General features: G+C 47.9%; 1 protein-coding gene across 2 annotated transcripts in view; it reads right to left on the bottom strand.

Moving 5' to 3' along the window:
- BMP2 (bone morphogenetic protein 2) overlaps positions 1-26,095 on the bottom strand; it is a 69,125-nt gene that overhangs the window by 2,224 nt on the left and 40,806 nt on the right. Inside the window, exon 5 of one of the 2 annotated variants that reach the window (XM_035321395.1) lies at positions 22,084-22,795. The exons of the other annotated variant lie outside the window; for it this stretch is intronic. Coding sequence (XP_035177286.1) covers positions 22,753-22,795 — 43 coding nt within the window. The 3' untranslated portion in view covers positions 22,084-22,752. Of the gene's footprint in view, positions 1-22,083; positions 22,796-26,095 lie in introns of those variants that run through there. 2 annotated transcript variants of the gene reach the window in all.

Here is a 26,095-nt window from a genome sequence, read left to right as displayed (position 1 = left end):
TTTTTTTTTGGGGGGGTTACTTCTTATCAACTCCAGAGCTAAAAGCAAGTAGTCCAACAGAAACTGCTTGACCCATTCACTCTGTGTAACTCCAGCTTACTGCCTGCCATGCTTGGAGCCGTTATTTTTGTGCACAGTGGCACAGGCAGGGAGTGCTAACGTGCTAGTGTGGGATGGGAGGTGATGGAGGTGCAAAGGACTCTCAGACTGGCCAGCTAAATCTCAGCATTTTGGGGAGCGCACAGCTCATATTTACACATAAGAAAGAGCCTTGCTGCACCAGGCACGTTGATGTCATCTATGCCTGAGCACCTCTAAAAATATCCTATCTGAGCAGCTCTGAGCTAAGCTGGGTGTTTGAATGTCATGTGGACAAATACAGATGGCAACTTCTCCCCTCCAATTTCCCCAAAAGCACTTAATTCCTTTGTGGTTACCTGCATTATATTGGTCTAAGTATTCACTTTGTAGGCAGAAACATATTTTTTTATATAATCCATATTTTTTTTCCTGATAAACAGTTTTTCTTGTGTTCTTTCCCAAACCTATAGACATCTGCTAAGAGTCCCCAGGCATGATTCCTCTTGGGCTATTGCTGCTGGAGCAAGGAAAGATTCACAGCAGTGGAGTATCCTCAGGTTTCCTAAACACCTAGAATTTAATATGGTCTCATTCTTTTAAAAAATAACAATAATAAATAAATAAATAAAGTTTTGTCACCTAAGAAAGCCCTACCAATTTTAAACCTCCCTACATTAAAACAGAGCCATGTTCCTGTGAAGACGATACAAAAACCCTGCAGACAGGGACAGTTAGTTTGGCGTGATTGCAGACCTCCTCACCCCATCAGCCCCCCTGGCTTGCTGATAGAAATGCTGCTTTCTGATGAGCCAAACAGAGGCTTCAAATGAGAGAGACAATGAGAATTTGGCACGTTACCCTGAAAAGTGTGATCCCAACACAACCCGGCTGCTGCCTGGCACGAGTCTCTGGCTTCGGTACAAGAGACTGCTGTGTCAGTAAGTTCAGGCCCATTTTCCCCCACCATGCCATATGAGCTTTTCTAGCAAGCTCCATCTTAAATGAGAAAATTGTTTGTGCTTGCCATCACCAGTAGGTAGAAAAAAGTAGTTAGGAAACCTTTCTCTTATTTCAGTCTAAATCCATCCACAGCAGTTTGTGTTACCATTTTCGTACCAGTGCATCCCTTTGTCTGAAGAGTTCTTCACCTTATTTTTTTTTTAACATATTTATAGACAGAAATCTCATCCACGGCTTTTCTCACTTAATCCCTCCCGGTGTCCTTACCCATGGCAGGCCCTCCTGTCCTTGCCAACCTTGGTAGCACGCTTTGGCAATTGTTTCTGCTTCAGCTCATTTCTTGCTCCTTGGTGAGCACAGAAGGGCACCGCGCTGTGCCGTGGTGAAGCCGAGCTCTCTGCCCGCTGTGCTGCCACTGTCTCGTCTCTCCCTTTAGATTGCATTTCCCTTTTCATGGCTACGGCATAGTTGTGGCTCAGAGCCACCCTGTGATTACAGGACACCGAAGTCTTCTTCCTCCCCGAGCAGCTCTAAGTGCACGGCTCATTACAGAATGTTTTCTCAGTAACCCAACTCTGGTGATCTGCATTAACTGCGGGTCTGGGCTTCCTCCTCTAGAAGAGCCAGGGCTTTGCCATTGGCACCAAGTGAAGAACCATCTCTCAGTACTTGATGTGTTGAGGGGAAAGAAAAAAGCAACGCAATAAAGACAGCCAGAGCCGCGTCGCAGCCTAACGCATTATAGCACTACCAACCAACACCGGCACTTGGAAAAAAGATCTAAGCAGAGTGCTTCTATTTTTGCATTAAAATCAAAACAGGTGGGAAGGACGTATGGGATTTATCAAGCCAATGAAATACTTTTTTTTTTTTTTTTTTTTAATTTGAATGGAATGGAAATGATAATCTTGCAGTGTTACTGAGGCACTGCAGTATGGCCTTCCCCTTCCTCGGCCCTTGGCAGTAAGGATTCCGTTGCAGTGAGGCTGCAGCATTGCAGTTTGCTTCCTCACCCGATCTAGCTCTCTCCTCGGGCTGCCCCTCTCTGAATTATTACACGGCCTGGCATGGCCAGAGGATGTGACTCTGAAGAGAAGAGTTGAGTTTTGCAATGATTTTTTTTATAGATGGCTAATTGAAAAATATGAATAAAAATGAGCTGCTGGATATTTCATTGCTTAGAGGGTAGGGCATCTCTGGTCAGTCGGATAAGTAATAAAATGGACCACCAGATAATGTAATTATCTTGATTATTGTTGGCACTATATTATCTTGATTGCCTTTTTAAAACTGTTTCCAGTAAACGGCCCTGAGTCTGAAATTATTTTAAAGCACAAAAATATTTAGTGATCCAGCTACCGAAAGGTCTGTGATAGACCTTTGCGTCCATGTGAAATGCCGCTGAAATCAAGTGGATCGGGCTAACTGCGTGCGTTCAGACCCGCAAACAGCCTGTACCCACAAGCGGGATCCGTACCAGTGAGGTGTCCCGGGTGCCCATCTCACAGGGCTGTGTCGGCAGTGCTACGCACCGCCGTCCTCAGGGCAGCGCGCTACTGGCATGAAGCTTCTGGTCGCAGAGAGCTTAAAAAAATGATTGCTGCTTTCTTGAACTGCATACAAGTGACTTCTTTGTATTTTTAGTTGGAATGAAAAATGCTTTACTGTTATGTTAAGGTTTGGAGGTGGAGTCCTTTTATGTTATTATTATAGTTACTTTTTTTTTTAACAGTTTTATGCTTCCTTGTACTTCTTGGTTCGAGACGGAACCAGAAGTCCAAGCAGCGAAGTGTTTGCAAAAGTCCCGATGGTTGGGAAATCGCTGAACTACTTCAAACCAAGGGCAGATGAAGAGCTGACAAGAAAAGCTGCTCTCCAGAGGCTTTCAGCCCACTTACAAGGAACTGAGGCAGGTTGAATACACTCAGGGCGATGGATGGAGGGAGGAAACGTTCAAGTACCTTTCAAATATGCAACCAGACAATTTGAGGTTTCCCTGTCACGTGTCTAGACACGTTTCGGAAGGGTATAAAATAAAAGGAAGAAAAATACGCTGTCTGGGAATTCTTACCCTGGGATTGTTGCGCAGCCGAAAAGCTGGGTAATTCTCTTCAACTGAATAAACATCGGAGGGAGTTTGAGAGCCATTTGGCTCCAGAGCAAATATTGTTACCAAATTCTTTGCACCTGCAATGGTCAGGGAGATGATAATACGTCCTCTCCGTGTCTTCCTATCCCACGCTTTGGAACACAGCCACACAATATCTCACACGTCTGCTAGAGCATAAATGTTTGCGAGGGCAGGACTTGAGGCAAGCCCCTGCTGGTGGGGTTGCAGTACGTTCCACAGCCCAGCCCCTAACACCCGCTCTTGTCTCAGCCTCAAGCAAACCTGACACCCCAACGCACCTCACGAGCAGCAATGCAGCTGCACTGCCACTGCTGCAGACGATACTCAGCGGGTGCTGTGCCGGCTTTGCACCACGCTGCCCAGCTGGCGTTTACTCACTAAGCAGGTTTAAAAATAATAATGAAGAGGTTAAGGGCCTTGGCTGCCATAGCTTGTGGTACCATTCTACCAGCCTAGGTGCAGATACCAAGGAAAAACACGCTTTCCTGGTGTAGTACGGCTTGCCGGAGGCCAGGTTGTGTTACCACGGTATGTGTCCTTGGTGCCCTGCCTGACACAGCAAGATGCATGCCACTAGTGAGGGAGCATCCCCAGCGCGACTGCGACCTCAGCCTGCACCTACCAGAGGCACACTGGGGATGGGGCGGGCAGCGCTGGTACCACCGAGTCCGTAGCAGCAGGAGGAGCCAGGAAATAGGGAAAATGGCTCCATTCTACTGGGCCAGCAAGGCCAGGACACAGCTGGGGACACAAGAAGGTGAACTTACACCCCTTCCACAGCACAGGGAGGCCAGGAAGGCATCTGGACCACTACAAGGGGTGCTATTTTATTTCCTGGACTGTTTCTTAGGAAACACAGGTGCCACAGGACCTCAGTGCCTTGTCTATAAAATGGAAAGCATTCCTATGCCCCTCGCCTGTCACACTGGTGTGCAGCTTAGTGCATCCATCCACCGAGTAGCAGCTGAGGGATGGAGCCACCAAATGCCACCAAGGCAGAGAAACACTCACACCATCATCGTGTGGGCTTCACACAGCTGGGCTGAAGGAATTTGGTGTCAGACTCTCTACTCCAGTCGCCAATGGCCTCCTTCAGCAGGGATTTGAGGACAAAGCAAATGGAAAGGATAAAGAAGAAATGTGATGCAGTTTCTCCTGTTCCTGCCTTAGACACACTACGGGATCATGGCTTACACAGCAAGGTATCAGCTTTGTGTGTCCATTGGCACTGTGGCTGCTCAGGTAAGAGAGCTTCAAGACAAATCAGAAATAGAGGATACATTTAATATTTGTAGTACTTTAAAATGTTCCCACTGTAAAACCACTTTTTCACTGGAAGACTCTTAGGCAGATATTTATAAAGAGTTCTTGCATCACATTTGGAGATTAAATTCAGTCCTGAGCCTAAGGTATTGGTTTTATGTTACTCTTCCCATATATTCGACTGTATTTCCTTTAATACTTAGGAACTGCTGTGTTTTTTTCTTGTGTAAGGAACTTTTCAAGCTAGTTGCATTTATCAAAAGGACAGAGAAAAGTGGGTACAGTCAATGTTCTAGTAAAATACTTTTGTCCTCAGTACACCAAACTGTCAACACCATAATTTGCCATTCAGCATAGCAGTAGCCATAAAATTCAGCCACTTATTCTCATACATAGTCCAACAATTTGCATTTAAAACAACTGCCTCTTGGCTATACCCCCGTCCCGTAAAACCCCGCATCAGCCACTGCTGTGGGTTTCCCAGGGAAAAAGTGCGCGCACACATACTTGAACGAGCTAGTACTGAGCTAGCATAGCTGACTTGCTGTCCCCAAGCTCCATCCCTCTAAAAATGAGTGTTTCGTATCTATGGGGAGTTTCATAGCAAGAGAAACTCACTACGTGGTACACTCAATGCATTAAAAGAAATTCTGTTTTGGAAGAACTACACGTGCATGCACATGCAGACATACGCCTTTATCTTCTAAGCCAAGGGTCTTGTGGTCATGCCTAGTCCATGTTTTTGATAAGTAAAATAAATCAGACTCCTTCATGTCTGCATCAATAAGCAGGTTTAAGAACAGGTGACAACAGAGCAGTTTGGACTCTCACTGGGAAATAAATGCTAGGTAAAGAGAAAGTTGCACCTCAATGTGAGGACGGTGATCAGATTAGTAGGAAGGAAGACAAAAGGAGGAGATGATGATGAGTTACAGAGCCCAAATTGAAAGGAATTTGTGCCAATTTTTGGTAGCTAAGTAGCTGTAAAGACTACCAAGTATTTTCTTAAGATTACTAAACATATTAGCTGGTAATTCTTAGTATCTGCCCATGAAAATTAACCCCGTACAACAGAGCAATTTAATCACTGTGAAGCCATGTTGGCAGAAAAAGAGTTCTGTTTTTTCTATCACTTGGCTGAGTAAATGAAAACAGAGGAGATTTGGTTGATGCTCCATGAAGCTTTTGGGACATGACGTGATCAGAGAGGAACAGGACAGTCTTGTGATTAGTTTTGAATGGTGAGAGAGCCCCGCGCACGAAACTGGGCTTGTGAACTATGCTACTTCCAAGCCCTGTTGTGGCACGTGTTTGCTGTGGTGGGCAACGAAGCCCCATGAGATGAGATACATCCCCTTGGCCTATTTTGTCCATTTGGACAAGGAGGAGGGCTCTGGCAACGTAGGTGTGCAGTGCCTCCAGCAATACATAAATAAACAATTTAGGAATGAACCTGAACAAGCCCTGATTTTTTTTGCTCAAATGAGGGTGATGTGGAAAGCTCTTACCCAAACCCAATGCATCACAACACATTTTGCTCCTCTCACCACGCTAGCAGACCCAATCAGCCCCAGTAATCTTATCCACCCTGCTAAACCCAACCATTAATTTCTGCTGAAGACATACTCCCACAGAGGCACAGAGTAAATACGATCAAGCGTCCCAAGCCAGCGTCGTACCATTGCCCTAAAGGAGCAGCCCCATTAGCAGAGCCTCTGCTCTATTCAACCCAGACTTCCTAACAGTATCACATCATAAAGCCATCATGCATCTGGCCCAAATTTAAGGCACAGTTGGCAGTATTTGATACAAGAAAGAAACCAAGGACTGAATTAGTATCCCATGAGGTTGGTTTTTTTTCAAGTCACAGATGAAGTGCAGAGCCATGTGGAGAAGTCCTCCATATGCCTACTAACCCTTCCCAAATGAAAGAAGGGCTGTCTAGGTTTTATGTGCTTTGAAAATACCACTTCATTACTGCCCCTTTTCTTGTTGCCAGGAGAGGTTAACGAAATTACTGAGGGATGAAACATATTTGAAACATTCTTTCTGGATCATCAAACAGGATTAGCGTATGAATTACACTCCGTGCCGCAGCACACCTGAAGGAGATGGGGCTGGTGGGACTGCACGCTCCCCCGTCCGTCTCCTGTGTTAACAAGGACAAAGTGCAGTGCGTGGGGTGTGTGCATGCACACGTGGCTTGTTGGCTACCGGCTGGAGCCTTTGGAGGGGAAGGAGGGGAAGAAACCCACCAAACCAAAGTGCTTGCTGCTCAGGGCTGCCTGAGCCACGGCGTTGCACTTCGCCACTCCTGACACCCAGTCTTGCTTTGGCAGAGGCTTGGCCAGTCTGGCTGTGCCATGAGCCTGGTGTATGCAGCTAGAAATCCCCACCGACGCCCACCCGAAGGGACTTGCCTCTCTGCCTGCACTCCAGGTAAGGCAGCGGGCCAGGTGACAGCCACATGCTCTCGGGAAGCTCATCTCTCCAGGCCTTACCTCCTCACCAGCGAAGTCTGCACTCCTTCGCAGCCTACTGACATGACAACCACCGGTTAAACTTTCAGCAGTGAATAGCTCACCCTGCCTTCTCCTAGGTAGTATGGTGTTTCCAGCTCCTCACCAGGTAAACACTCTTCCTACTGATCTTTTTTTAACCCATCAATAAACTGCACGGGTTATCCAGAGCTCGCACATTTCATGTGGCACAGGATGCCATTGCTCTTTGCTCTCCCAGTGGCCCAGGCAGGCTGCCTCATTTATTCTTACCAGTGTTTTAGGGTGGTGATTTTTTTTCTTATTTTTCTTGTCACTTATCACTAACGGGTTACAAAAATACAGCTTTGTACATATCTGTGCTTAAGAAGAACAATATTTCATGAAAAACGCATTTCACAACATTAACATAGACCAGAATCCAAAGCTGCTGCTGCAGAACGGAGGGCTTCTTCTTCTGGGTCAGTATTTCTGGCAGGCACCTGCAAACCAAGACAGCAGAAGCTAGAGCCTGCATTGTGTTCAGTCAGTGCTGTTCCCTGGGGTTGTAAATTCAACACAGGAGGAAAAATAAATAAATAAATAGATAGATAAAGGACTTTCACAAAGATGGCCCCCACGACTTAGCAACGGGTGGTTCCAGCCTCAGCAGCATCACCTCAACCAGCAGCTGGACTTTGCAAGTTGAACAGCACATCTACCAGCCATTGCTTTGAGATACGTATGGGGGAGAAATACCTGCCAGCTGCAGCGATTTTTGTCTGTAAACGTTCATTTCTGCATGGAACGGGGCTGTTCCAGCTGCAAGGACCCCATGCAGCCTCCGTCCTTTATACTGACCACATCTCCAAGTATCCGTGGGGACACGCGACACTGAGAGGAGGAAACAGTAAAACAAATGCAGCTGGTGTCACACTGTACTCTTTCAGCTGAATTAACTAAATCAACTAACGGATTATTTTAAAAGCTTTGAATTCTCATTCAGCCCAGGGATCAGGCTCAATTGCTTGTCCTTGTACAAACCGCAGGGCTTGGCTCTCCCCGTCTTTGTGTGTCCAGTAACCAACCTGCTGTATGCACTGAGTGGGTGAGCGCTGAACGAGAGGCAGGCATCGTCGGGGATAGGAGAGCCAGAAGAGATCAGCAAAAAGGAGGCTGAGGAAAAGGGCCTGCTTCACAAGTGATATAAACCAGAGATCCCCCTATGCTTCCCATCACCAACTGGAAAGCAGGAACAAGAACCTACATCATCTTCCTCGGCTGCTTTATGTGTTTTTCCTCCATGCGCTCTTCAGGACGGGATTGTCTTTCATGTGCACGTATACATTGCCCAGCATAAAAAAGATCCCAAACCATGCTCCGAGTCCCGAGACTACACTGTAATAGCAATTACTTGATTTCAGAGGTTTAATTCAGGTGCAACAGCCATCCAGTGCTGCCAGACAAGCTATTGCAAATTGCTGCTGTCCACTGAGACAAGACGAATGTTGATTAATCTACAGCATATTTTACTGTCTTGTGATTTTTTAATATCTCACTTCTGATCTCTACTTAATGGTCTAGCAAGTTCCCTTGCTGATTACAGTTATTTAGACCGCCCTAGCAGCCCAAAGCATTTATGGTCAGTGTAATTTAAATCTCTTTGTTATAGTCTTAGGAATCTCCTGAAAATAGAAAGTAAAACTAATGGGAAACACAAATGTTTTATAGATTATATGCACGTCTTTAAGAGGCAGTAGCCAGCTAAGCAGAAGGTAGGGGAAAAAGCAGAGATCAAAATCTAGGTCAGAACAAATGCTGGGCAAGAGCCCATGCTGTCAAGTCCCAGGCCTCCCTAAAGAGAAAGAATGAAAAGAATATTTTTTTTAAAGGAGGAATAATGGTCTTTTCAAACATCCTATGTTCATAAGAAAGACATTTCAGAAATACCACTGCTCCATCTGTTTCTAGGACAACCACTGTTACCACTAATTTTACAGGTGCTTCGTTACCTGTGCTGCAGAATGAAGTCCACGAACTGCAGACCAGGAAGCTCCGTCTGAACGTGAGGATAAACTTCACTGTGTGGGTGACACAGCGCTGGAGCAGGCTGCCCGGAGGGGCTGTGGATTCCCCTTCCCTGCAGATACCCAAAAGCCGCCGGGATACAACCCCGGGCAACGTGCTCCAGGGGACCCTGCCTGAGCAGGGCAGCCGGACTAGGTGATCTCGAGTCCCTTCCACCCTCAACCACCCTGATTTGTGCTAAGCTAGACGCATTGCAGCTCAATTGTCAGGTCCCAAGTATAGGGGTGCAGCAGCCTTAACACCTGAAGGTGAGCTTTAGGGTTGCAGGAGTACCCGGCAATGGCCACGGGAAAGGGCAGGCAGCGGGCGCAGCCTGCCAGCGCACATAAGAGCAGAGGCTGGGCACCAGCACACACCTTTGCCATGCCTGCTGCTGCCCACGGCTGGAAGCACCCTTGAGTGCATGTGCTGGCCTTCCAGGTGAGAAGACAGCAGCCACAGCCATTTACGACTGGGGTTGTTGCTTCGCTGAAGTCATGTCCTTAGGCTACACTTCTCAAATGTGGCAGCGTAATTTTAAAAGCCTCACTTTGAGAAGTAACTTAAGCACTTAAATGCTCAGTCTTAGTGGCTTACGGTGAGATTTACACCCTTAACTGCCTTCGGTTACCCTTGACATGGCTCCAACCATTTCACTTGTCCCACTGAGCAACCAGAGCTTCTGGGCAGGGACTGCTGCCTCTTGGACCATGGTGGGTTTTCACTTCATGCCTAAATCCCCGGCCCCTCTGGGTGCCAGCACGTTAGAGGAAAGAGCTGCCCTTTTTATTGTGGGGCTGATGCTGTGATCCTTATGGAGCGCCCTTTCCTTTTGAAAGCCAAGGCAGAGCAGCCCACTGTCTTGGTGCCAAATCATCCTCAAGGTGAGTGGGATATGCGACTTGACACACAAAATACCAGTGTTTATGAGAGGAACTGGCCACAGTGCGATCATAAGAACATACCAACGTTGTAGCTCCCCACCCTTTGATCTTGGTGCCTTAATGATTAATTAGTGCTAAAGTACAGGAAAAATACCTCACTTGAGGCAGTTTAAGCTTCTCTTTGTATAGATAAAAACTGTGATTCACATAAAAGGATAACCCGGAAATGCAAGACCGAGAGGGTGAGATTAAAGCAGAGGCCTCTGTTCACATGCAGATGTTTGCCCAACAGGACAAATCGGAAAATCAGTTGGGCTTTAGGGAGCGTTTCCATTAAACTGCCCACATTTTCCAGTCTGTGACTTGCATTGCAAGAAAGGCTAGCTGTCAGCGTAGGGGGAAGTTTGTCCCTTAGAAAGACACGTATGTGTTTGAGGAGATTTGAGCTTTAAAGAAACATCACATCCTATGGCAGTTTGCAGAAAAGTAATCCTTGCCTCAAGCGTTTGAAAAGAAGCCATTTCCCCCTTCTGCTGTCGCAGCTGCGTGTGTAAATGTTTCCAAATATGCTTCGGGCTCTAAGTCCCACTACCACCAGTGCTCAAGACGAAGCATAACGTGGGAGGGAAAGCTTTTTCTTGCTCAATCCTGCAGAGTTTATGCATACCACACCAAAAAATCTGGTGCTGACCTTTTCAGAGGCAATGCACCCGGTTCTACTGCTGCTCTCCCCCTTCTTGTCTGGCTGACCATGTACCCCTCTGGGTGCAAACGTTCAGGGATGCAGAAGAGGCCAAGACCATGCAATCTGATCATCAATGGTTTATGCGCCTCCCCAGCCAAAAAAAAAACAGGCAATGTGGAGAGGTCGTGAACCAAAGCTGACCATAGTGTGTCTTCTGAAATGGAGTAATACACAGCTCTTAACCTGAGTCCATCTCAGCACGGAAAATACCTGGTTTATGGCACCTCTGTAACAGCACACGTGGAGACTGCTGCTTGCAAAGCACTACTAAGCAAGTGGAGTTGACATTTTTCGAGGAAAAAAATCAGGAAAGGTTTGTTTGGGTCTTCTAAATAGACAATTTTAAATGAAATGATTGACTTTGACTCTATAGCAAGGAAGTGATTTTGTGAAAGATGCCATGACACCACGTGCAGTTTGGACACTGCCCCGCCACCCCTGGTGACTGCAGCCGGGCTGTCGGTCTCAGGGGTGGCACCGTGCGTCTTGGCTCACCCAAACCCCAGCAGTGCAGAAGGACGGGAGCACAAGGCACCAGACCTGGAGTGCCATTTGGTTTGCTGGTGCACAACTAAATGCTGGGACACTTCCTGGGAATATTTTATCCCTTTACATAATCTGTTCTATAAACACATAGCTGTAGCAAAATTGTGGTCTTCTGGGGAAGAAAACAAACACTGACTTTCTCACAGGACAGACATACCAGTTTTCACTTCCCATTTGCCAGTGATTTTAGGATTCGTTTCTCCATATATTCGATGTTTCCATCCATAGCAAGGGTGTGGGATAACCCTTAATTGATTTGCTTTGAGATCATCACATCAAAGCTGCCCTTGAAGTACAGATCATTAGCGTTGTATTGGCAGTAAGTAGATTTTAATATTAACTAGCAGAGCTACTGGAAGTGCTCTTGGTGGAACCTGAAAGGCAGAAGAATTGGCCAGGCTTTGCATTCGTTTCAAAAATCGAAACTGAGCACAGGTCCGGTAAAAGGGCCGCTAAACCTCCGAGGTGAATCACAGCCCATGGTTAGGTAGCCCAGGGGCAAGGCCAAGTACGTTATTATACACCCGCGTCACATGAAACAGGAAAATCGTTTTATGGTTTTGACATCCAAAACCACTTGGCTTTAGATGAATTCCCCACAACCCCCAAATTGAATCAAAATCTGAGGTAGGAATACAGAATTCATAGCCTGTGTAATGACAGATCTCTGCTCCCAGAGCTTTGATCCTGTCTTGGGTAAGCTGAAGGGAAAGGCTGGTATAAATAGTGTTAGCTAGAAGAGAAGAACTCCAGTTAGGAGGATTTCTGAGCATGCAGTGTCAGTTGTGTTACGGGTTTTGGAGAGCAAGGATCCCGTCCTCCCCCAAAGCAGGACATGCACCTGGGCAAGGCAGAAACCCAAGGCCACTGATCTCAGTCAAGCAGGGTCCTCACTTGCACCCTGAACTGCCACTCATCGGGCATGGCAGACTCCAGGCTGTCTGCTCAGCCACAGACAGAGGGGATAAGGCAGGGTGCATGCAGCTCCTTGCAGGTATCTGTCTTTGTCCCTTCTCCTTTTCTTCTCCTCCCTCAATTCTATCTTGGACCCAAGACTTTGTCCCTCCAACCTGTCAAAAAACAAATTTCAGCTTGAATGATGAAAATGTCAGCATTTTCTAAAGCCGTGTGAAGGAAAGATGCCTGAAAAGTCTGGAAATAAGCACCTGAAGATCCTTATTCTTATGTACACAGCAGCAGCAGCTAGAGCTTGTAAAATTGGATGAGATGTGCAGGCTGGAAAACGCAATGCATATTCTTGTACAGCAAGGTAAGCAAAGCAAACAAGTCCAGGAGAGAGTACGGGGAGACACAGAGTTACAGGCAACATCAAGGGGGCAAGGACCTCTGTCATTCACCCCCAGGAGCAGCAGTCACCTCCAAGCCTGGTTAGCGCCCTACGAGAGCAGAATGTGCCCGTACAGAGCAGATGCAGCTTTTGTCATCACAGGGAGGAGGAGAGCAAGGACAAGGGACACCTGCAGAGAGGAGTGGCAGCACGGGGACTGCGCAGAGCGTGCTCACCTTGCCCTGTCAGCTCAGGGCTGCTTGTGGTCATCAGGAAGACACCCAGCTCGGCTCCACTTCCAGCTTCCCCACCACAAGGAGCCCCCAGGCCCTTTGGAACAGAGGGGGCTGGCATCAGCCCCCATGCTCAGCGTCTCTGCCTTGAGGCCATCCAGCCCCAGCTCCTCCTGGTAGCTCCGTCTGGGTGGGATCTGAACCTGGGGTCTGGAGGGAAACTTGAAGCCTGGCAAATGCCTCATCCTGCCGGATTTCAAAGAGGACACCTCTGCAGGGCTGGAACTCGATGCTGAAAACAGGTCACTGCTAATGAAATACAAATGCTTTGCCCTAAAATAGTGAGTAGTGCATACAGAACTGGAGTAAACAGACAACACTTCTTAATTCAGCTCTCAGTGCTGTTTACCCCTTAGGATATCCCAACAATGTTTCCTTCCAGGGGTAACTACGAGGAGATATCCACACATCTGCCTGGCTTGCGAGGATGTCAGGAGAAAAGCTCCCAACAAAGAGCTGTATCTTACCTCACACCCTAAATGCAGGAAGCCTCAGGGCACTGGCATACCTTTGTGAGGAGCAAATTCCTAAGTCGAGGGCTCTCTGCACAGGAACACCCTATCCTCCAGCAGCACCGACACATTTAATCCTCAGCCCCATCAGGCAGCACTTCCCACCACCCACGGGTCCTGGGTGATGGAGTGCCTCCTGTTAACACCGCGCACACCACTGGCAGCCAGCTTGTTGTGCCAGCGAAGCTCAGCCCCAGCGCAGTGGAGCGAGATTCAAAGAGATCCAGGTGCGCCTGCGTCACACGGGCAAGTTTTGCAGCCCTGTAGTTCCCCAACTCTGTCTCTCAAAGGAAAAACAAAAACAAAAACACACAAAAACAAAATGATTGCCTGGTTAGCACATCCAAGGAGCACTCTGACACCTCTGACTGTGAGCCTGGGACCACTCACTATTTTTCTTTTCTGGACTTAATAAACTGGGATCTGCCGGTATTGTCACAAAATCCAGACACTGATCCTTTAGCTCAGTTTTGCAGTTGTGATGTTACATATTCTGTGTGTCCTTGTGTGCTTCCTTGGCATGAATTTATTTGAATAGTCCCTTTTTCTCTGCTGGTTATCTTCAAGAGATTTATCAGAACAATCCAGGCTGGTTTTTGTAAATGAGTATTAGCAAGGCAAGAAAGGTTTTCTGCTATATTTGGGTTGGGTTGATTTCCATACTCATTTATTTTTTTAGGCTTAATCCAAAATGAAAGGTAATTGCTGCCCTATTTCAGAGGGATAGAGGAGTAAAATAGAAAGGTATTTCCAGAAGCTGACGTGGACCCAAACTTGCACTGCAGAATCAGGGCTCATTTTGTCTGGTGGGAGTCTCTGGAGCGTCTGAAATCTACGGAAGGAAAGAACCCCAAACCCACCAAGAACGAAACCAGAAAAACCGTGAGTGTCCAGCTCCTGGGTGGACCCAAGGTAGTGTGGACGCTGCAGGCATCTCCTCACCAGCACCACACCTCAGCGTGTCAGAGAGCTCAGCAGCAACCCACCAGAAGCTATGATGGGCTACCCAAAAGGACAAAGTCCGAAAGGCAGGAGGAGATGGCGGGGAGGAGCGCGCTCCCCTTGGGCTGCCACAGGCAGACTGGTTCGGTGACTGTTTCATTTGCTTTTCCCTGGCCCCCGCATGCCAGGTGCTGCCCCTCATAACCCTAATCTGTCCCCATGGTGGAGCTCCCCATCCTGGCTTCCTGCACAACTGCGCGAGCAGCTTCTGCACTTTCATTACGAACAAGAGAAGAAAGACGATCTCATGGCCACAGGTAAGGATTAGAGGCTGGTATCTGTGTCCTATTTCGGGCTACGCTGTTGGGCAAATCATTTAAACTTTCCATGCTTCCTTGTGTAGAAACTTTACATTTGGAGAGCAGGAAATCAGAGTACTTCCTTCCCTCTTTGAATTAAGTACGTGTCAATTCTTCGTGAGATGCAAAGGGATCGACAGCCCACACAAACGCGCCTGCGGATGCTTTTCTCTGGATTCTGTAGCTAGAGGGTCGCATTGAAATGTAAATGCCAGGCCCTTCCCATTTGCACACGGTTCTCGTTCTTACACCTCGGATAACCTAAGCTAAAGGAAGTGGAATAGTCTCTGTGGAAATAACCGGCCCATTCAAAACTTCACCTATTAGAACTGGTACCTGTAAGTGCACCTGGCAAGGCATTGCTGATTGCACAGCGCCTGTGTGACACGAAGCCAGAGGGTAGTGCCTCCTGACACGGGCGGTCCTGCGCTGCCTCGGGAGTACCTGGGGACCGCCACGGCCATACCCTGCCCCCGAGCTGCCAGTGGAGGCACAGGGACACAGCCGCTGCGTGTGAAGGGAGCTGGCACAGCCTGGTAAAGCTGCTGCTTCCCACCTCGAGCTCTGGCGGTGTGCTTGGACGTAGCAGAGGAGCCTGCCTGCAGGAACCCTGTGGTAGGAAGCTTGTAGCAGGAAAAGGTCTGGCTCTCCATCTCCTGCCATTGAAGCTGGGTCAGAAAACTGGATGCATGTGCATCTAAAACACAAAGCCGGTACGTGGCTGCAGCTCTGCCAATCCCATTTTCACCCAACTCAAGAATCCAGCTAACAAAATCAATTCTGGTCCAACTCAGCCCTTCAGGGCGTGGGGGCATTGACCACAATGTGTCAAAGGAAAGCCACAAAGCCTAGCCTTATTTCTTCCTACTGGTATCCCATCTCAGCTACAGAAAATTGCTGTCTGAAGGTGCAAATACTATTTTTTTTTGTCAGTGTAACAACAAACAATGCACACTTGCAGCTCGTTTAATTAAAGGGGCTAATTTCCTTCAATTGTCTGCTCAGGCATCACACAGGTGTTCTGTTTCGGAGCGTATTAGTACATGGTGCTCTGGGCCTAAAAGCTAATTTTTAACTTAACCTAATAATGTCAGAAATAATGACCCGTGATTACTGCCTTGTGAATCAGACCCTATGATACTTAAAATAATTAGCATCAAAGCCTAACTGGTAGCTTGCTAAATTCATTATCAGCCATAAACCATCAGCACTGAGCTCAACTTTATATTGAATGTTGGCGCGGGCTCCCCCCGCCTCTTGGAGGCAGCTTTTAAACACATTTAATTTAGAAATGTAGTTAAAGCTTTGGCTACCGATCCTTCTTGAGGGAAGAAACCATGGTACTAGTACCAAATGCCATTTGACTGAAAACAACCAGCTATTTAATGTGGCTCCTGTAGTGTGGGGAGCAAGGGTTTCTCAAGGCTTCTTCATCCCAAGAAGTTATCCTCGTACCTTTTGCACCCTTTCTTGATCAGTCGGACAGCTGCCCCGGTGAAGAGCGTGTAGTTGTTGTTAACATCTGCTGAGCCCAAGCTGAGATCTGAAGCTCCGTCTATGCTTGAACCTTCTCCAGGTGCTCAGATTTCCTGATGTAGATCTGCCTGACAAACAACAACAACAACAACAAAGGCCCGAAAACAAGCTGGTGAGTTGGAGAAGAATTTCCTCCTCGCATCCAGGGAAGTTCAGAGAAGAAAATCACTCGGCTGGGATGTACACCTGATAATACCTTCTCACAAGCGTTCCCACCCACAAAACAAATAGCAAAACCCGTTGGCTTTGGGGTGTAAACCAGATTAGAAGCAGGGATGGGAAACCTACCAAATACCCACAAGGAGTTTGGCTAAAGGACTCCGATGCTCCTGAATATTTGACTTGCTATTCTTCCTCTAAAAATCACAGCGAGTCCAAAGCCGAAGGAGTCACCTGCTTTAAAAATGCTACATTAGGCCTTCAAGCCTGTTTGGAAGTTTGTGAAAAAATTTGTCCTGATGCTGTTAAAAATAAATAAATAAATAAAATCCTCAGTCAGAACCACTTTGAATGCCAGAGGTCCCTAATGTTCCAGTTCTCCGATTCATCCCAGCTGCCACGTTACCACAGCCCCATATGAGCAAGTCCCTGTAAGACCAGGCGTGGCCAGCAGCTAGAACAATCACTAAAGAAAAAAAATATATATATCCTGGACTGAAGAGGTTAGAAAATATTTTTGGTGACTGATCATGATCCCGTAGGTCACTGCTGCTTTTGCTAGGGCCTAGCATTGCCGAGCAGGCTGTGTTGCGGAAGGCTCTTGGAGCTCACTTGAGTTCATGGAAGATCCCATAGGAGGTTTTATGTGATTATGAGTGTTTCCACTATTCACCCTGGACTATTAGAATTTTATTTCGTTTCTATTATTAATTGCATTTTTGACTACCCTTTAGCTGTACTGGGAGATATTTTTTTGCAACATCGTTAAATAAACCAGTAAAAATAAAGTGTTTTGCTGTTAAGTGAAATGATTCTGTTAAGCTTTCATCTCTTTTCCCCTCTCTTAAGGCTTTGGTCTTTTTTCAATAATTTACGCTCCCTTTTTCCAGCAAGAAAAAAGAGAAGAAGAATGGAGGGGGAAAGAAGATGATAGTCAGTCTAACCTTTTTTTTTTTTGACAGAAAGCAGGTACCTCTGTAGAGACAGGTCATTAGCATCTCAGAAAATTGTCCAGCTAGTTTTGTTGTTTTCCTGTGCCGTCACGCTGACCAAAAGAGAACCTTTTTTAACCCCAGCAGCTTGTCTCCTAAGGCTGGGAAGTGGCTCGGACACCATGCGGGTTGACAGGACCAGCGTAAGTCACCGCTGTCCTGGTATCGCTGAAGAGCTGCAGTCAGTGCTGCTTTACAGGCGGCAGCTGCTAGAAAAGCTCCTCTCCCTGGGCCCAGTCGCTCCCTGGTGTCGTAGGACTGATCCTGGAAGCCAGACTCCGTGCCCACGTCTGGTTTTGTCCCCAGGCTGACGTGAGGTGAGAGCTTTTGCTAAGGCTAACACGTAATGAATTTGAAAATGACAACTGTTGTATGGTCCCTTCTGGTTTGGTTTTGGTTTTGTTCTCGCTTTTGGTTTTGTTCTTGTTTTTGTTTTTTAATCCTGCGGACATTTAGCCTGACTCGAGTGCTAGAGCACCAACAATTTCAAACAAGTGGTCGGCCCCCTGCCAGTGTCCAGGGCTCCCAGCCAGCGCCTCCTGCACAGCCCCAGCTGCTCCAAGGCTTCCTTCCCTCCAGACCCATCTCCTGCGACGCCTCTCGGCCAAGCAGCTCCTCCACCTTCCTTGCTACTAGGTGGAGCTTAGAGCACTTCACCTGCCCTTGCAAGTCGGCGAGCAGTAAGCCTGCAGCTCCCTGCAGGGCTCCAAAACCTCCTGCGAGGGTGGAGCAGGAAGAGGCTCCTGCAGCCCTCCTGCCAGCTGCCGCGGGAGAGGCGCAGCCCAAGGAATGGCAGCGGGGCGTGGGGAGGGAAATGGATGCTCCGAGGAAGGCAGGTGAAAGGAAGGGGAAAGGAAAGGAAAGGAAGGAAGAGTGAGAGCAAGGCAACAAGAGACAGAAAGACGTTTTTAGGGATAATAATTTGTTTTATCTAACTACTGGGATTGCGTCTGCTGGGTTGTATTTGGGCTGGTTTGTGCTGAACAGGAGGAAGTACACTGTAAGTACATCATCAGAACACCACTAGGAGGAAAATGAAGACCAGGTCTATGGTTCACCTGGAAGGAGGAGGGCACATATGCACTTAGCCTATGGAGGAAAAAAAAATGGCTCTGAAGAATTTGGCATCAGCTCCTCAGTATCCCCACAAATGCATTTCCAGCCTGTTTGCAGAGATCTTTGCATGTTCCATGTACAAAGCTGTACCAGGAGACACATGCAGGACTCCATGACAATCACACAGTATAGAAGTCCCACTTCCTTCCCTCCACACAACACAATGCAACCTAAAGGTTACTCATTGCAACTTGGTAGGATTTTATTCAGTATGAAAGGGAAACCATGTGCAGAAATGCAATCATTTCTGTCGCTAAAAGGCACTGCCCATGAAGATCACCTTGCTCAGGGTTTTGTTCTACGCCACCAGGAGAAGTGGGCTGGGGTCTAGGGGAAAGAAATTGTTATCCACAAGAGCTAGAGTTGCTAATCTTCTTCTTCCAACCAAACTTTGGATAGCAGTCTGTGGGAGAAACTGGAGCACGGGGCAAAGCCTTATGTCTAAGTAACATCAACCACCGAGGCTTTTACATGAAGTCTGGCACTGGCCAGTGATGAGGGATCTCACTGCAGCCACAAAGCCGTTGTTCCTCCCCCTTCCACACACCGTATGCACAGATATGCAGAATTAGTGGCTACGTCCTGCAGCTCAGCTCGTGCTTCCCCCAGTCACCTGTGTCTGGCGTTTGAGTCTCTGCCTGACCCCAGAGATCAGCGGCTCTCGGCTGCTGTTTCAGGGAGGAAGAGGACCAGGCTGCAGCTCTCTGGGCTACGCTTCACTCCCAAGACTGCCTGGAAGTGTTTAGGTGCTCCTCTCCACTTGGCCACCCCGCACTGGTCGACCTTCCCAACGCCTGATGCCTGGATCCTCAGGGTGTGAGAGCCATTGGCACCTTGCTAAGAGCTGTTTTGATGGCTCCGTGCCACAGTGCTGGTGGAAATGATTCTTCGAGAACCCCTTCAGGTGCATTACTAGCTCACAAGGAAACCTGCTGATAGATGTTCGTGGTGTAACACAGCCATCCTTAGGACTAGAGATGAACGGAGGTGTTCGATCGGAGCCATCCCCTCCTGTTCCCACGGCAAGGAGCTCAGCCAGATCCACATCTGAACTCTGTGGCTTGGGCCCGTTCTTAGCTCTGATGCTCCGCAAGCTGAAAGGACTTTGGAGCTTCTCCATATTACTTATAAGCATCCCTCAAAACAACTGTAAATGAGTTATGTTTCAAGTATGCAAGAGCTTGGTTCTCTATGCCAAAAAACGATTAGTGTTCTCAAGCTTCCAGCAATGCAAAGCAGAGTCTGAAATGTCCTGATGAGAGATATATGCATTTCCTCTTAGACAATTAATATTAGGGGTGGGTTTTATTGCTATTCTTTTTTATGTTGTTAACATCCTGCCCTCTTTCCTGGTTCCTCCCAAAGAGCTACAATGCAATTTGCAAAACTCCCCTTTGTAAGATGTAAACATTTACTAAACATTGTCTTTCCACTTTGTATTATGACAAAAGAATAGAAGTCAAGATGTTAAATATATTTCTGTATTTGCATCTGAAAGCCCCAGGCCTTCCTGAACATACTTGTAGATAACTTCCATTGTTTTGAGCACATTACCTTTTCTGTTGATCATCATCTCCATGAAAATCCAAAGGCGAGGTCTTTGCTGAAACGCTGCGTAGGTCCCATTTGTTACTCAGTGCCTTACAGACGCATGAATGCTGTGTGATGATCACCTGTGTTGTTCCACCTCCTAATTTAATATTGAGACACACACAGCCTGGCTCGCAAACTCACCACTGGGGATTTGCAAATGAGTGGCCAGCATACCTTGCTTATTCTCCAGTGCAATTACTGCTAAACCAGAGGTTGAAACTACTTCTGCAGAGGCCATTCCCAGAGCTGTCGCATGCTTTGGCAGCAAAGTCTTGGGTGGTAAGACTGATCCGACTGTCTCTGCGGGACAGCCGGGCTGTATCAGCTCTCTTGGGGCTGCAAAACAGACTCACCAGCTGCCTGAGCAGCCCGGGAAGGCAGCAAGTGCGAGCAAACCCTGAACCGAGCGCACAAACCTCCAGCAAGCCAAAAACCCTGCTGAGTTTTCTCTGAAGCCAAAACACCTGGAAGCACTTCAGTCACTTCCCTCTCTTCTCCGCTAGATAGAAGAAATCCAGTGGCTTCATCAGCTCTGCTTGGCCAGAAGCCTTCAAAGTTAAGGCAGGACCTTAAGCCTAGTTTTGATGGAAGCCAAAGCCTGCAGTATCCAAAGCCTCCTTTTCCAGCCTTCTTGTTAAACGCCCCGGGCAGACTTCTACCACCATGGCAGCACGCAGCAGCAGACCCACTGTGATCTCATTTTCTCTTCTTTTGCATTTGCTTCCCTCTCCTGTATTTTACAGGTGGTACGAAATGGCATGACTTTGACTTGTGTGGCAATGTTCTCCAATGGCTTCAATAAAAGCAGTTTTCACAACTGCATTTCATGTCCATAAGCAAATGCTCTTCCTTAGCCTTTCTTCCCTATTCTTGTGTGTGTGCGTGTGCATTTTTTCATGAATAAAGAGCATAGGTTCCCTGCACAAATTCTTTAAGCTTAATTATTTGGAAGATTTCCAGTTGCAAGTCCTACTGAATAAGCAAACATCATTTAGAGAAGTTCTGCTTAGTGTTACCTGGCATTTTTCTTCAAACAAGATGAAAATCCAGTATGAGAAGATGTAAGAAGAGATGCCCCAGCTGACTCCCCAAAACAGACGGGACTTTGGGATGTGACTTTGCAAAACTGATTGATACGGTGGGGCATTTTTCTAAAGACTTAGGTTTTCTAGAGCTATGGCAATGGTTTCAGAGCAGACATTCTTAAATCTCTTTAACATCTCACCACATCCACAGAGGCACATCTTTGTGAAATTTCTGGAGGGAGGTGGGGTTGTTTGTTTGTTTCAAGTAGCCTGTTAACCTCATTTTCTGCTGCAGACAAAGCCTTCAGGCCAATCCTGCAAACACCTCTGGTATTGTTCAGAGCAGTTGCTTTTGCACCTGCCAGGAAATTTGTAAGATCAGAGACTCAGATCCACCTCTTGCAACCTCTTTGCCTTCCTGGAAACTCCCCCAAAATAGCTGACTGGGTAGGATTAGGCTCCTGCTTTCGAAGTTGATTATGTGATCTCTGTTTCTTTCAGTCTTGCCAGCCAGGGCTTACCTCCAGATGAGTATTTCAGCACGTGCTTAACCTTAAGCAACGAGATACTCATGCTTATAGTTAAGTATAGGCTTAAAAATTTTGTTGGAAGCAAATCACAAGCACATTCTTACATACTTCTCTGGGCTGGGCCTAACCAGAGTTCTCCTGTTAAAACAGTCTTTTTTTTTTCCCTAACACTTATCCCATCACCGCAATTTCCCTCTTCAATAACGCTCTCCTCTGCTTCATTCCAGTGCAACCAAAGGGAAATGACATTTTTGTCTCTGGCAAGTAAATCATAATCAACAACAAACTGGTACACTGCGCACAGCTCTGCGGGAAGAGGTAACATCTTCCACTTTGACCAGCTAGCCCAGGCCAACTATATAGACAGGTCTGTCTGAGACGCGTCTCTCACCGAACCATCGCCTCCTGTACTCCCTGTGTCCTCTCCGTGCTGCACTACCCCTTACTTCCTACTTCCTACCCCTACTACTGCCTTACCGAGGCTTTTGGGGGAAGCTGCCCGCTCCGCTCCGCAGCGAGGAACACGCAGGGAAAGCAGCGTCCTGCTCCTGCTGCGTACGGCTGCCTAGCAGAGAGTTAATATCCTTGCACACGAGCCATTTCACCTACAGCAAGAAGTGAAAGCATGCGACTACACCCAGCAAGTGATCACAGAGCACCCTGCAGGGAATTTGCTTCCATTTCAAAGGGAGAGATCAAAACCCACAAAGAAGGGGGAGGGGGGGGGGGGGGGGAGAGAGAAAGAAAGATGCTCCCAGCCTGTGCATGAGATCAATGTTGGGCCCGACCTCATAAGTTTTCTGAGAGGAAGGGAGAGATATGGACAGAAGAATCAGAGAGCACCTTCAGTGCCTGATTATTTATGTGCTGGGGGTTTGATCCTACACACTGCAATAAACGGGAGGTTTGCCACCGACTTCAATGGAAGCAGAAACAAGTCCTATCACCTTGAGGTTTATTGGCTGTCTGCAGAAAGTCTGCAAATTTATATAGAAATTAAATAGAGGAGAATTTGATAGTTTAATGGTGACGTCGTGGTTCTCACATTAAAAGAGATACCAATTTATCCTTTGTTTTTTATGGTTTTCTTTTTCCTGTTTTTTGTTTGTTTGTTTGTTTTTAAGAAAAATGCTCATGTTTCAAGGGAACCCTGATAAAAATGGGATGGTCATGTGCGTAAGAAAAAGAGGACTTACAGCTCAGTCTTGTCCTCCTTCTTTCACTCAAGGCTCAGTAGTTTAAAGCAGCTGGCATTAGTGGTAGCATCGAACGAGCCATCCTGTAAGTGTTCCCCTCCTGTGCCAAAAGCAAAAAAAGGCTGTCCTAGTTTGAACTACGCCAAATAGGGCATTTGGCCTTGAGAAATGACTTTAAAGAGCCGAACAAAAAAATTTAACTCTGTGCCCAAAGCCTGTGTTTGGGATATATCGATCAGGCTGAAAAGTGAGGAGTCAGCTGTAGGTGGCAGAGCCAGGCCCAGGACTCCCTGCAGCTCCTTGAGAGCTACAGACTCAAAAACATATGGAAATGCCCGAGTAAATGCCTTCCATCCCCTTGGTCACCTTGGCCGTTTAATTATTAATTAATAATTATTGTATTCTTCCACTTGCTGCAGCCAGTTAATGCCACTACAATGACGTGCTTCCCTCTGGTTGAGTTTGGGCTCAGAAGCCTGGTGGCAAATATTTAAATTAAGGACCTCATTGCCATCAATGTAGTAAAATTACCCATTCCCATCTTAGTGCTGTTAATTTCCTTGGAAACCCAAAGCACTACACGGTGGAGCCCACAGCAGCCACGAGGTACGGGGAGGGTGGATGGAGCTGCCAAGTGATGGGAGAAACTCAAGACCACCACCAGTCTCTGCAAGGTGGCCTTTTATTTTGGAGACCTTTTGCTCGATGAGCCCGTCCTGCTCTTCGCCCTGCCGTGCCTGCGTCTCCCTGCATCCGCCTTCCCTCACCTGCGGGATGGGTCCTGGAGGCAGCGCTAATGGCCCATCAGCCCCGGGGGAGTGGGTGCTGCCCTGAAGGAAGGGCAGGTAGGAGGGAGGATGCAGGAGGGACGGGAGGAAACGCTTGAGCTTCGCACAGGAATGAAACGGCCCCGATCCCCTCCGTCTCCCCCACAAAAAGCTTCCACCACCTAAGACCATTAGTTCTTAGGAAAACACAGGAGAATCCTTGGTGTGGGCAACAACAGAAAAAAAAAATATCAATAATAATCTTTAAAATGAATGGTGAGAAATACAGCTTGACCAAAACTATTTGAATTTGTGCCAGATTCTGTGAGGGTTTCTGTTTTGCTTTGTTTCCTTTTGTTTTGCATTGTTTGATGCCTGCTTGGGGGGAGGTGGGATGAGTAAGAAGAGCAAAAACATTTCAAATCGACCTGAAAGGATGTCTTTTCCCCTCTTGAGATTTTTCCACTTTGGTCGGTGTGCTGGAGCAATCGCTAGCTCCCACAGCCCCGCTGCCTCCAGCCCCCCAGCAGCCAAATTGCCGGGGCAGATGCCAGCCCTGGGGCAGTGGGGCCGGAGCTGCCCTGCACCAGAGCTGCCCGGACGCCGCGTTCAGCCCCCGAATTTCCCTGCCAGAGGCCATGCTGCGAGCTACGGCCAGTGGCTGCTCCGGTGAGGAGACAAGCCTCTGCTGCGAGATGCATAATCTCCAATTTATACAAAGCTTTGAAAGGCATCCAACGGTCTAATTGGGAGGCCCTTAAATTAAAGTGGGGATGGGATTTGGAATCCACTTTAGAGCTTGCGGTTTGGAGGGAAGCATGGGGATCCATTTCATCTGTGTTGATATCAGGGGAGCCCAATATAAATGTTTTCTGGCGCTTTTATTCCTCCAGCCCTGGGGTTTACATGAGGGTTGGCTTTTTGTTCATTTTTTTTTCTTCTTCTTCTCCTCTGTTGTTGTTTTTTTGCACTCTGAAGCCTCTTCCAAGTGTAATTGCAGATGAGGTAGGTTTTGCAGTGTCTGGGGCAGCACCTCTTTGCTCGCAGCGCTGCTGCCAGACCCGGGCACCTGCGCAGCCACTGCCACCTGCGCAGCCACTGCCCCGCGCCTGTCACCCCGCTGCTGGCGATGGCCCTGCCCAAATCCCGAGGCAGGACAGTGGTGGCACCTAAAGGAAGCAACCTCGAGCTTCTGCGCTGCCAAAGCCATGCCATCGGCATGGGGATGTGCTGCTGGCGGGCGGAGGAGAGGTGAGATGTGCCCACCACAGCTACAGCCCTCTCCCCTCCAGCCTGAGCTGGGTTTTCACAGCTCTGGTGTTAAAAGCACGCTGTGCCCTCTGGCCTCGGGCTTGGGAGACATAGCTCAAGGATGGCTTTATTGGCCCGCCGTCAGCAGGAAAGCTCTGTTGCCCTTAAGCAACAGCTTTGCAGCTGAGGCAGCCGCGGGAGGCAGGAGAGAAGGGGGGTTCTCCTTTGCACATCTGCTTTTAATCTGACTCCGCTAGAGAACAGCAGCCATTTTGCATCGCTCCTCGTTTGGCCCACTGACAAGGACCCCGTGGCTGAGTGCACCTGAGCGCCGGCTGCAGACCCAGTGCTCCGCCGCCCTTCACTCACAGCACAAACCTGGGCCCTTATTCTACAGCCACAGAAATGCATCTGTTTCTACCCATCGGGAAGCAGAAGCCAAAGGGGACACACGTTTTCCACCTGTCCCACTATCCCGGGCAGCATACATCCAAAGGTGAGACTGCAAGGGAAAAGCTCACCGCTCAAATGAGGACGTGCTTGTAGAGCCGCTGGGTGGGCGACACTCCACGAGGAGAGGAGGGCTTCAAGTGGTCCCCACAAGCCCCCTTCTCAGCTGCCATGGCATGGCCAGGCTGATTTACAGTGCTGCAGAGCTGACCTCTGCGTATCAAGAGTGCCTAAACGTGTCAGCAGCTGCTAAAGGCAGCTACTTCTTCTAATCTTCTAATAAAATATTCAGCAAGCGACCAGAAGTAAAACGATTTGAGGGAGTGGGAGTTTCCTTAACTTTGTGTTTTTCCTGCCAGCACTGAGTTATTTCTCCTTGCCACTTGAGGTGGTTTATGTTCACAAAAGCCCTGCAACAACAATACCGTGCGTGAGCAGGAAATTCCCTTCACATCACAGCGACACAAGGAGGAGGACGGGGAGCGTACAATGCATGTAAAAATATAAACATGAGAAATGACCTCATTTGTGCCAATGCTCAGCCTGATTATATAGGTTCGTGGCCAGAAGTTCTCCCAGGGCCTTATTTTCGCTCTCCTCTCCACTGATGTATGCTCTGATAAAAACAGGATAGCATAATTAAATAAGACTTGGCCTCTTGTGCTTTCCCTCCGACTCCTGAGCCTCCTCCCTGGGCAAGCACCACACCGGCTCCCATCCTCCCGGAGCTGGGAGGGCAGGTTAGCTTTGGCCCCATCCCCACGGGGAGCAACTGTGCAGGCTGAATGCTCTGGCAGGACTTTCCTGGTGGGAAACACACACGTATGAAAATAAGGGAAGGGCTTGAAGCTAAAGTCCTGGCAGGAGATGCAGAAAAACTCGCCCTCGTCTCCCAGCCCTCCCTCGGTGACATCTGGCTAATCCTGGGAGCC

The sequence above is a fragment of the Oxyura jamaicensis genome, chromosome 3 (assembly GCF_011077185.1).
Source record: "Oxyura jamaicensis isolate SHBP4307 breed ruddy duck chromosome 3, BPBGC_Ojam_1.0, whole genome shotgun sequence".
NCBI classification, from domain to species: Eukaryota; Metazoa; Chordata; class Aves; order Anseriformes; family Anatidae; genus Oxyura; species Oxyura jamaicensis.
The sequence above is the reverse complement of the archived record's forward strand: the minus strand, read 5'-3'. Positions and strand labels throughout refer to the sequence as shown.